Source organism: Lygodium microphyllum, chromosome 14 (assembly GCF_053477565.2).
Source record: "Lygodium microphyllum isolate KBCC chromosome 14, Lygodium_microphyllum_v1.1.10, whole genome shotgun sequence".
Lineage (NCBI taxonomy): Eukaryota > Viridiplantae > Streptophyta > Polypodiopsida > Schizaeales > Lygodiaceae > Lygodium > Lygodium microphyllum.
In genome coordinates, this window is record NC_141148.1 from 131,010,966 (window position 1) to 131,023,186 (window position 12,221).

At 43.1% G+C, this 12,221-nt stretch overlaps 1 protein-coding gene across 1 annotated transcript in view; it reads right to left on the reverse strand.

Moving 5' to 3' along the window:
* Window positions 1-1,463: 1,463 nt before the first annotated feature.
* The window catches only part of LOC148026116 (uncharacterized), a 50,371-nt gene continuing 39,613 nt past the window's right edge, over window positions 1,464-12,221 (reverse strand). The window contains exons 5-7 of the mRNA XM_087693374.1: window positions 2,277-2,503; window positions 1,944-2,120; window positions 1,464-1,858 (exon numbers count right to left, since the gene is read on the reverse strand). Coding sequence (XP_087549500.1) covers window positions 1,758-1,858; window positions 1,944-2,120; window positions 2,277-2,503 — 505 coding nt within the window. The 3' untranslated portion in view covers window positions 1,464-1,757. The remainder of the gene's footprint in view (window positions 1,859-1,943; window positions 2,121-2,276; window positions 2,504-12,221) is intronic.

The following is a 12,221-nucleotide window of genomic DNA, read 5'->3' on the forward strand; positions in this document are numbered from 1 at the left end:
ATGTATGTCCGTATCCTCAACAAAGATCATTCTAATATTGAATTATTTCTGTCAATAATAGTATTAACATCAGCCAATTGATTGTTTGGTCGCAAAGTTACTTAACACTCCTTGGCACTATGCCCCCACTCTAAAGGGCATGGCAAACAAGCCTCATGGTTTCATTCCTTCGGTGCAATCTTTTGTTCTTATGTGGTAATCCATGATATCCTTCATTGTGATTTTCTATACATGTGGTAATAGCTTCTCTTCATCTCTCTTAATGAGAACTCCCTCTGTTGTATATCATGCTCACCAAACACCATGGCTTTGTCTAGGCAAACACTCACCATACTGCTCATCAAAAGAATTAAACACTTGTAATTTGAAAGTTTTACTTGGAATCTCCACATTCTTTGAACAAATATTTTATTAAGTACATGCAGCCTTGCATTGACATTAAGCAAGCTGTCATCAAAGAGACTAATGAGGTTGTTGACTGTATATAAAATATATGGATAATAGACAGTCTATTCCATACCTAAGACTACTTTACTTGTATACACATGTTCATGACTTCCCACTTGGAAGGCAAACCCATTTTTTGATCATCAAAATAGCATTAATACCCATTTGGCTTAGGCTTCAGCAGCACAATTGATGGTTTCTACTTTTGATACTTGCATGAGGATTCATCTCATTTTGTGAAAATTTTCAACATTGCAACACAAAGTATTGTATGAACATAATAAAATAGTGACCAAATAGACAAAGGAACACCACAATGTAATCCATGAGTGGGGATCATTTTTTGGTAGTGTCTACTTTTGATGCCTGCATGAAGGTTCATCTCATTCGAGAAAGTTTTCAACATTGCAACATGAGTACTGTATGACCACAATAAAAGTAGTGACCAAGTAGACAGACTTAACACCACAATGTAATCCACAAGTGGGGATCATAAACAAATATGTATAATAACTTGCAGATGCGAACCAGGTAATTTATGGAGTCTACCTGATCCCTACATTTACTAAGCCCTACACAATTGACAATAGACAACATCTGGAACCCAAATTCAATTTGTATATGTAGGCAATGGTATAAACATGCTAACTTCAAGAAGAAAATAGTTAGATGCTTAGTCTGCATGCAAGTTCCACACGTGTCTACTTGTGAACAGATCCGAAGTGTAACACACAGCAAGATTACTCTGTTTTTAAATATGTGATCTGCAAATGTGGCTTGCTGCATGATCCGTGATCGCATTTCAACTATTCTGGTTTGTACCATTTCATTTAAATAAACGTTCATTTTGAAATATCAAAATTAGTTACTAGCCATGAACAATAATGTGCCCTCTATCTTAAGTGTGCCGACTACAGCCAGGATTTCCAGTGTGCTGCCACAAAGCATAGCTCTCGTTGCAGCATCCTTGGAAAAATCTTTACGCTGAGAAGCTAATCAAGGTAAGATAGCACATATGCACAAGACATAAAAATGTACTGATATATTTGTACAAAGGAGCACAATATCACTCATTTCTCTTACAATTTGACCCGGGTACTCCTTTTCAACACCTGTACAAAGTGGGATTTGACCTGCTGAGAATGGCCTTCCTCGAAGGCAATGAAATGTTAAATATGATCCAAAGTGATTGATTTTAATATGGCCAGAGTTACACCAATGTGAAGGCTTCCTTTGAGGATACAGTCTGCACTTGCTCAATATTTTATTCCACAGCAACATACCGTTTCAATCTGTAACAGCTTCAGTCCTCATTGATAAAGGGGTCCTGTCTGATCAATTATAGTGCCAATTCTTTCCCCACACAGAGCTCTCGATATATTTCCCGGTTCATGTAGGTTAAAAATGACAACTAGGCAAAAACAAAATAACCATAAGATATTTTAAATATGAGTAAGAAACTAGCCAGAAACTAACGCATCACAACATGAACTTACCAGGAATTGCATATTCTTGGCAAAAGGACACTGCTGTGATATCTATCATAGTTAGTTCTTTTACTGCAGCATCTCGATATGAAAGATGCTCTAGGAGAACAGCACCTGGATTGATCTTGGGATCACTATCATATATGCCATCAACATTCGTGGCCTTTAAAACAACCTCTGCGTTAACTGTGAACAAGTGTACTAACTGTTAGAAGAAGGGTATTACATAAATTTCTTCAAGTAACAATGAAGACATCCTTCCAAAATCAGTGGCCCATTATCTTTGAATGGCACAACAATAAAGCATCACTTAATCAATGAAAACTTAAGCTAGAACCTTACTCTCAGCTGCCCGAAGAGCAGCAGCTGTGTCCGTAGAGAAATAAGAATTCCCAATTCCAGCACCAAACAAAACCACTCTGCCCTTTTCCAAATGTCTAATAGCCCTGCGTCTGATGTATGGCTCAGCTATTTCTTCTAGCTTAAACGCAGTTTGAACCCGTGTCTCTACCCCAACACTCTCAAGTGATGCTTGGAGAAAGATAGCATTCATAACGGTTGCCATCATTCTGCACACAGATATTGCATCAATTGAAACCGTGCTTGAATGTAACATAGGTCAGCCACAACAATTTAGACATGAAAAATTCCAGCACGCAAACAGACACCCCAGTTGAGTGAGTTGGTATTGCACATGCACACAAAATAGATCGGTCGGGTCTTATCTATACATGGCAATTCAATTACAAACAATAGCATACTTTCTCCAGCCCAAGTTAGCCACAACATATATGAACTGAGTGGTGGTGGGTGGGTGGGGGTGGGGTGTGTGTGTTGCTTAGCTTCTCTCCTACATGGGATCTTATTCTTTTGGTCGGGCAGCGCATGGGGGGGTGGGGGTTTGTGTTGGTTTGTTGGTGAGGTCCCAACTGCAGCTTCCACACATGAGATCTTGTTTTCCTCTCATGCAACAAGACTTGACCAAAGCCTGTGATACATCATAGCCACTTTGCCTTCTCTAATTTTCCTTGTCAGCTCTTGCATGTTTGCTATTACAGCTTTTATGAAGCTCTCTAGAGCCTCTTATCACAAGAATCACCCAAACTACAGCAAAAACCTGCCAATGCTTAGCTACTGACCCCCACGTTTGCACCCTTTCATGAATGTGGTTTGAAGCAATCCCCAGACCGCCCCACCCACGTTTGGGTTTGTGTTGGTTTGTTGGTGAGGTCTCAACTGCAGCTACCACACATGGGATCTTGTTTTCCTCTCATGCAACAAGACTTGACCAAAGCCTGTGATACATCATAGCCACTTTGCCTTCTCCTCTAATTCTCCTTGTCAGCTCTTGCATGTTTGCCATTACAGCTTTTATGAAGCTCTCTAGAGCCTCTATCACAAGAATCACCCAAACTACAGCAAAAACCTGCCAATGCTTAGCTACTGACCCCCCACGTTTGCACCATTTCCTGAATGTGGTTCGAGGCAATCCCCAGCCAAAAACTCTTCGGGACAGCCATCAAAGTAGGTGTCCACCACACCCTGTTATAACATATACCCGAGTTCTGACTAACCTATTACCACTCATCAATGGCCAACTCTTAACATACTGCTATCTAGATATCTTCTAACTCCAATAGAAAATATGTTAAATTAATTTAGTAATATGATTTCTCCCAAAGGAGACAAATGAGTTATTATATTATATAGTACAACATCCCTCTGCCTTTCGTGTTCTTAGTTGAAAAGCTTCATCATGTCCATGGATTGTGGAGTACAATTTTTCATCTACACATGCAGGTCTTTAAATCATGACAAAACTCTAGTCACAAGGCTTCTAGTGGTTCATTCCACATCGAATCTTTGATCATGCCAAAAGTTTCCAGGAGTTGAGTGACATGGAAACTTCTTAAGGTTCACTCCTTACAAAAACAACATACATTCTACTTCACATACTTGTTCCATTTCTAGTGGATCTTTGGCAATTGATACCATTTGAGCCACTCCATGCCCCAGTCATACTAGTCTGCCATCTGTATCCTTGAAGAAACCTGCAATAAATACATAAATGCTGCCGCTAGTGGAGAAAGCAACCTAGAGAGATTATTTCAGCCTATTTAGGGCCTTCCTGGCTGCTGTACAGCATATCTGATTATGTCAGCAATGAGGAACAAAGAGCTTCAAAGGCAAGAAGGTTGAAATACAACAAATCAAGCCTAATCCACAGGGTGAAACTGATCAAACAGCCCTGAAAGCTGCCGGCCTGGCTGAAACGCATCCTGTACAGTCGCCAGCAGTTCGGGGGCCTTAGAGAAACAGCAATGAGCATAAAAATGATGCTTGATGAGGTGTGTTTGTTAGTTGATATTGTCAATTCATGTGTGAGTTTGTGCATGCTCTTGGTGGCTGGGCACAATTATACCAAAGTTTGATGTTGTCACCAGTTTTTTGGGCTCCTGATTGTGGCTTTCTAGCACATTATTTGCTGGCCGACTGCATTAATGATGCCTCATTAATGCTGGCCGACCTGTTCATACTTTTGGCCGATTTGTAGGCCAAGAGCTCCCTCCTCAGTGATTCATTCTGTATACTCCTACAATAGGTTCCATTGGAAAGAGGGAGCTGGTGCCAACGCCCACACAGCCAATGACTCACTCTTGTTTCTCTATTGTCTCATCTCAGTATATGAATTCCAGTTCTCAAGCATCTCTTTTCTTTTGAGTTCTCTTTGCAATGTTCATTTTTCTTCACAGTGTTTCTCTTTTCTCTTATCTCATGTTGTGCAATCTATTACAGCAGATTCTCACACTTCCATCATTTCACCCACTTCTAACATGGTATCAAAAGTCCGTGTTAGGCCGTATAGCGTTGATTTCTTCTGCAACAAGTCTGCATTTTACACTGACTGCTGCTGACTGGACCTGTCCTAACCTGCTGCAAGTGTTCTTCAGCTTAGGCAACTATCTGTTGCAGATTTTCAGCCAGTTTCCAGCCCCAAGATCCTACATTTTGACAGCATCCCTCAGCGTTTTGCTGATCGACTTCCTCTACAGGCTGGACAGCTGCATTTAATGCTGGCTGATTGGACTGTTCTGCATTGCTTACGACTGTTGTCCTACCTGGGTGATGTCATTCCCTAACAGATCGACCTGTTTTCTGTCATTTGAGACTGCGTTTTCAGTTGGTGTGTCTGTTGCAGGGCTGGGAGACTTCTTTACCTGGATTTCTCTATGTTTTGCTCAGCTCCATCTGCATTTTCAGGTTTGTGACCCTTTCCAGAGCAGCAGCCTGCGTTTTCAGTTACTGTGTATGTTGCACGGCCGGGCAATCCTTTGACCTGGATTTCTCTACGTTTTGCTCAGCTGCATCTGAATTTTCAGGTTTGTAACCCTTTCCAGAACAGCAGCCTGCGTTTTCAGTTACTGTGTATGTTGCACGGCTGGGTAATCCTTTGACCTGGTTTTCTCAGTGTTTTGCTCAGCTGCATCTGCGTTTTCAGGTTTGTAACCCTTTCTAGAGTGGGCAACATTGTTTTCAGGCTGCCAGTGTGCTACACACACACACAGCCAAATCTGTGTTTCATCCTGTGCAGGCTGCGACTGGTTCTCTTGTTTGAACTCTATGCTATTTTGCAGCAGTCGTTTTCTTTGATCAGCTCTTCTTTTACACCATGTGAACTCTTGCAAAGTACTTCTTGGGCTAAGTCTTAGCAATTCTCTCTCTCTCTCTCTCTCTCTCTCTCTCTCTCTCTCTTTTTCTTCACCTTCTATTCCTATCCTCTACAATGGCACCTCCCTATTGTTCAATTGATGATAAGCTTAAAGGTTCTAACTGTCTCACCTAAAGTACCCTGACAAAAGCATGGTTTGGGCAGAAGTGCCTATGGTATGTTGTTTCAAGAGCTGTCATGTGTCCCCACATGCTAGATCCTATTCTAGCAAATTGGGACCCCAACAACTACAAGGAGGCAGTTCTAGCTTGGGAGACAAACGATACTCATGCTTATTCAGCTCTTCTCAAATGCATTCTAGAGAGGTCCTTCCAACAGTTAGCTCCTCGCGAAGGGCTTCAAAAGTGTAGGAGAAGGTACAGATGTTGTATGAGGCTCTGTCGACCATTCGAGCAGTGTCCTCTATGGTCACCTACAAACTTCCAGTTCCGGCCTGTGGATATGATCTAGTCTTTTCTTCTTCGGGTGACACAAATACAAGTCAACTTCAGCGCATGTAATCTACCCTTCCAGAGGCTCATCTTCTACAAGGAAGGGAAACGCCATGCCAACCTCCTCTACTGCCTATAAGCCTTGGTGGTTTGGTCATCCTTCACAATTGTCCAATGCCAAAGAGGGAGTGTGAGAAGGTTGTGGAGATGAGGCCTCCGAGCCTCATCCATATACAGGGGTGCAAAGGACCAAAGAGGGGCTTTCCTTCCACATTGATGAAGTCTAGCAAGTTTTAAAATCTTGGAACTAGATTTACACCTAGGTTCATGATGAGTTGTTTTTCTTGGCAGAGAGCAAGCTTTGCTCCTAGTCCAAGCTCACTTCTGTGGTCTAGCCAGAGACCAGGAATCCATGGTCATGATGTGCTTTTTGCAAAGTTTTTTGTAACAAGCATTGAGAGCTACTGTGACTACTTTATGTTTTCAAGACTAGTATGATCAATATCAACATCAAGTTCTTTCCGAGGCACCTTGTTGGTGGCTTGATCATCCATTGCTTGGTTATCCATGGTCCATTCTAATGGTCATTGTTATATGCACTACGATGAGTCATTATCATTGTATATTGTATTAAGGGCATCAACAATATGCACACCTCATGTATGAGTCTAGGTTTATTTTAGTGGGCTGTTTATTGTCTTAGTGCCAAAGTGGCTGTCTATTACGTTAGCGCCAACTTTTTTATGGCTGAGTTGCGTTCTTGCTAGCTGATTGACATTTATGGCCCCTATTTGTGTTGGTCGACCTATGCATGATTATGCTTTATTTATAGGCCAAGTTCTCCCTCCATCTCACTTAGCATACACCACATCTACAGGCCCTATTGAAGAAAGGGAGTCAACGCCCACTGCCATTGACCACTATCTGAGTTTGTGTAGTCTCTTGTCTTGGTATATGGATCCATTGCCCAAGCATTTCTCTTCTAAGTTCTTTTATTCTTCATAGTGTTTCTCGTTCCTCTTGTGTTTGTGCAGTCTAGTATATCCATCGTTGCACCCTATTCTGACAACCCCATCATACTAGGTTATCAAGGTCATGTCTCAATCATATATCCTAATACATATACATTGTTAGAGATTCAATCATCCCCTAGACGAGCACAAGCAATGTACTATTATACAATTTGTTGGGAATAAAGGGCCATCGTGCCTTTTATATGTGCACGGGTGTGAACGCACCCTTAGCACACTTGTACTTTCATATATATCTATCTAAAAACCTAAAGTGGTACACACTCCAATTGTACCGAAGAACATCTTGCATCTCTCGCTCTCACTCGCTGCTGTTGCTCACGTGTTTTGCTCTTTACCTGACATTTCATCGCCGGACATTGCATCTCCGCAGCGCATCACTCACTTCAAACTGGTATCAGAGCTTCGGCTAAGGTGTTCGCGCTTCTCGCAGTCCGTGCAGAGCTTCGGTTAAGGTGTTCGTGCTTCTCGCAGTCCACAGGTCACGTTTTTCAGCCAGGCAACATTTCCCAGGTTGCGCGCAGGTCAGTCAGTCATTTTCTGGTCAGCTCGTCACTGTTCTTGGACAGTGTGCAGTCAGGCGTGCAGTTCCAGGCAGCGTGCAGGTCAGGCGCAGATCAGAAGTGACGTGTTTTGCACAGGCGCTGGTCACGCAGGTCACGCCAGGTCAGTTCGTGACTTTCCAGGCCACGTGCAGCTGGCGGCAGGTCAAAACGCTGGCGGTAGGTCAAAACGCAGCAGTCGTCACATTACGCGACAGTTTTCGTCAAATTTCTCTTGCAAAATTTTTTAAATTTTCAAAGGTTTACTGCAAGCTGCCCCCTTTGCCCACTGACGGGAGTTCGCGCGTGTAAGCACAGTTCTGTGTTTTGGGCAGATTTGAGCCACAAATTTGGGGATTTGTCCGGATTTGACACGAGCAAGACACACAGTGAGATTCTGTCTCAGAAATTGCAGGAATTTGTGACATTTTGCCTCCGAAATTTGGGGCTTTTCATGTACATGTTAAAATTGGGCTGAAATTGACCCAATTTCTTGACATTGATGCACATTGGACCCCGTGCAATTTGGGGCTTTTGCTGTTTGAGCAAAATTTGTGCGCAAATTGGTCATTTTATGTACATGTGGGTTTAATTTCATGCAACTTGGACGCCCGACACTTGAAAATTTTGGGGGTTTTGCTGAAATTGCTTCATTTTGGCAAAATTGGTCTACTCTATGCATGTCAGAGACAGTGCAGATGTATGGTTGATGTTTTGAGCACAAAACTTTGGGGCTTTTGACCGTGCGGGTCAAATTTTATGCCCGTGGGTGCATGTACAGCAGAAATTGCAGCTAAAATTTGGGACTTCTCATGTAATGTGATGTATTTGCCTTGGAACAGCTGTCATCAGTTGTGGAGTGCTGTAGCACAACATTTGGTGCTTCTGAAAATTGATTTGCAGATCTGAAATTTCTGCTTTTAACTGGTACTTATTGCTGGTTGGTACTTGTTTGTACCTTGGTCACTTGTTTGACAGTTTGGGCCTGCATTTGCTGAATTTGTGGTCATATTTTGGACTGAAAATCATGGCTGGCAGCAGCGATAGCAGCCATCTTATGCACATCAAGAAACTTGAGGGTGCACATAATTTTGCAGTGTGGCAAAAGCAATGCTACAATATCCTGTTGCAGAAGAAGCAGGCTAAGCCGATCAAGGCCAAAGGGGTAAAGCCCGCAGATGTGGAACAAGATGACTGGGATGAGTTGAACGAGCTTGCACGCTCGACCATTGAGCTATCTGTCTCTGATGCTCTGCAGTTTAACATAGAGGGTTTGGACACTGCCTATGCCATTTGGACTAGACTGGAGGAATTGTATGCTCAGAAGAGTGCAGCTAGTAAGGTGTATTGGCTAAAAAAGCTTATGGATTTGCGGATGAAAGAAGGAACTGCTATGTCAAATCATCTGAGTGAATTCAACTCAATTTTCAGCCAGCTGGTTGCTTTGAAGTTTGTCATTGATGACGAGTTTAAAGCTACCTTTCTGCTTTGCACTCTACCAGAGAGTTGGGATACATTCAGGACTGCCTTGAGTAACTCGAATGCTATGCTTATGTATTCTGACGTGGAAAGCTCTTTGCTTATGGAAGAGATGAATAGGCAAAATAATGCATCAAGTAAGTCGTCTAGTGCCTTGCATACCAAGGGCAGATCACAGCAGAAGGGAAAATCTGATGGCAAGGGTCGCAGCATGTCTCGCGGCAAGAATGTGGAATGCCACCACTGTGCCAAGAAGGGTCACTTCAAACGTGACTATTACAAGTGGAAGAAAGAGAAAGGGAAAGGCAAGAAGACAGAGGACAGCAAGGAAGAGAAGAAAGAGAGCCAGCCCAAGAAGAGCAGCGTCAAGATCGAAGAGGTGAATGTAGTCACTCAGGACAGTGACAGTAGGAACGATGTACTCTTCGTGTCTTCATGTTTTGATGCCCATGCATTGGTTGCCGATTCGGCTGATGACATGCATACCTGGATTTTAGATTCGGGTGCCTCCTTTCATGTCACCCCTTACAGAGATTGGTTTTCCGATTATACAGGCGGTCGACATGGTGTTGTCCATCTCGGGGACAACTCAGCATGTGATATTGCAGGCATTGGCAGTGTGCAGCTTCAGTTTCAGCATGGTTCTGTCTTTACTCTTCAGAATGTTCGTCATGTACCTGAGCTCAAGAAGAGCTTAATCAGTACTGGGCAGCTAGATGATGATGGTTATCATACCACATTTGGCGATGGAAAATGGAAGATCAGTACAGGATCTAGAGTCATTGCCAGGGGTTCAAAGAGTGATACTCTGTATCCTCTTCATGTATCTAGTGTGCGTGACCATGTTGTCGCAGTAACCGAGCAGCCAAGTGTTTCTTTGTGGCATGGCCGGTTAGGACACATGAGTCAAACAGGAATGAAAGTTCTTTCTCGTTTGGGTTACTTGCCTTGTCTCTGTTATGCTGATTTTGAGCATTGTGATCATTGTATCTATGGTAAGCATGCGCAGACATCTCATAAGAAATCTCTTTCTTTGAAATCTTCACCTCTAGAGTTAGTACATTCAGATGTATGTCAGATCCCAGGATTGTCTTTGGGGGGGAAGAAGTACTTTGTCACCTTTGTCGATGATGCTACACGGAAGGTATGGGTTTACCCCATTCGTAGCAAGGATGAAGTACTTGACAAGTTTAAAAACTTATTGGCATTGGTTGAAAATCAGACTGATAAGACACTTAAGTGTCTTCGCTCTGATAATGGTGGGGAATATGTGTCCAAGGCCTTTCAAGCATTTTGTGACAGCAAAGGGATAAAAAGGGAGCTCACTGCCCCTCATAATCCACCCCAGAATGGAGTTGCAGAGCGTATGAACAGGACTATACAGGATAAAGTCCGTACTATGCTGTCTCATGCTGCATTACTCCATGGTTTTTGGGCAGAGGCTGTTATGACAGCCGTTCACTTGATCAATCGGTCACCAAACAGGTCTTTGGGGGGGGGAGTCCCTCAGGAAGCGTGGTCGGGCAAGCCACCTTCTTATGCTCATTTACGAGTGTTTGACTGCGAGGCTTTTGTGCACATTCGTAAGGAAGACCGCAGCAAACTTGAGCCAAAGTCCTGTAAATGCATATTCCTAGGATATGGTGACGAGGGTGAAATGGGGTATAGATTGTGGGATCCCGTGAAAAGGAAAACAGTGCGCAGCAATGATGTTATCTTCCGGGAAGGTCGCATGCATAAACAGCCCGAAAAGACTGAGGAGGTTCGTAGGGTTGTATTCCGGGAAGAAGTACCTTTTGGACAGCAAAATGTGCCCGCTGTACAGCAGCAAATACCTGCTGTAAATGAACCTGCGAATGCAGAAAATGATGCTGGAAATGATCAGCCAGCCATTGCCCATAATGATGAGCCACTAAATGTGCAGGAACAGCCAGGACAGCAAGCTGTTAATGTTGATTTGCAGGCTGAAATCCCAGGACAGCAAGCTGTAAATGATAATATGCAGGCTGAACAGCCAGCAAACAATGATCATTGGGTTAGGAGATCGTCTAGGGCTACTAGACAGCCCGACAGATTCGTTCCTGGTGCAAATAATGTGGCTGATTATGTCATGATCACTGACTGTGGTGAGCCGTCATGCTTCAAGGAAGCAATGGACAGACAGGACAGCAAGAAATTGTATAAAGCCATGCTGTCAGAGATGGAATCTCTTGAGAAAAACGGCACTTGGGACTTGGTGCAGTTGCCTAAAGGGCAGAAAACGCTTCCATGCAAATGGGTTTATAAGATGAAGGTCACTTCTGGTTCCTTGCCAAAGTACAAAGCCAGATTGGTTGCTAAGGGGTACAAGCAGGAACATGGAGTTGATTTTGATGAGATCTTCTCTCCTGTAGTCAAAATGACTACATTGAGAACCATTTTGGGCTTGGTTGCAGCTGAAGATATGGAGCTCATACAGATGGATGTAAAGACTGCATTTTTACATGGTGATCTGCATGAAGACATATATATGCAGCAGCCTGAAGGGTTTGTGGCTAAAGGCAAAGAGAAGATGGTATGTAAGCTCAAACGGAGTTTGTATGGGCTGAAGCAAGCACCAAGAGAATGGTATCATAAGTTTGATACATTTATGCAGTCTCAAGGTTTTCAAAGAAGTCAAGTGGATCACTGCTTGTACACCAAGAAGGCCGCAAATGGCAGCCTAATTATCTTGGTTCTGTATGTTGATGACATGCTGATTGCTGGTAGGGATACTCATGCCTTGGATTTGTTGAAGCAAAGTCTTCATGGCAACTTTGACATGAAGGATCTTGGTGATGCAAATCACATTCTTGGCATGCGAATACTCAGAGATAGATCCAAAGGATTACTCTTTCTATCTCAACAGGAGTATGTCTCTAAGGTTTTGCAGCGTTTCAATATGGAGGGGGGGAAACCAATTGGTGTTCCATTGCCTCCATATGTGAAACTCAGTGCAGAGGACAGCCCTACATCTGATGATGAGAAGGCTGAAATGGCCAAGATTCCATATGCTTCAGCTGTTGGCAGCTTGATGTATGCTATGGTTGCTACAC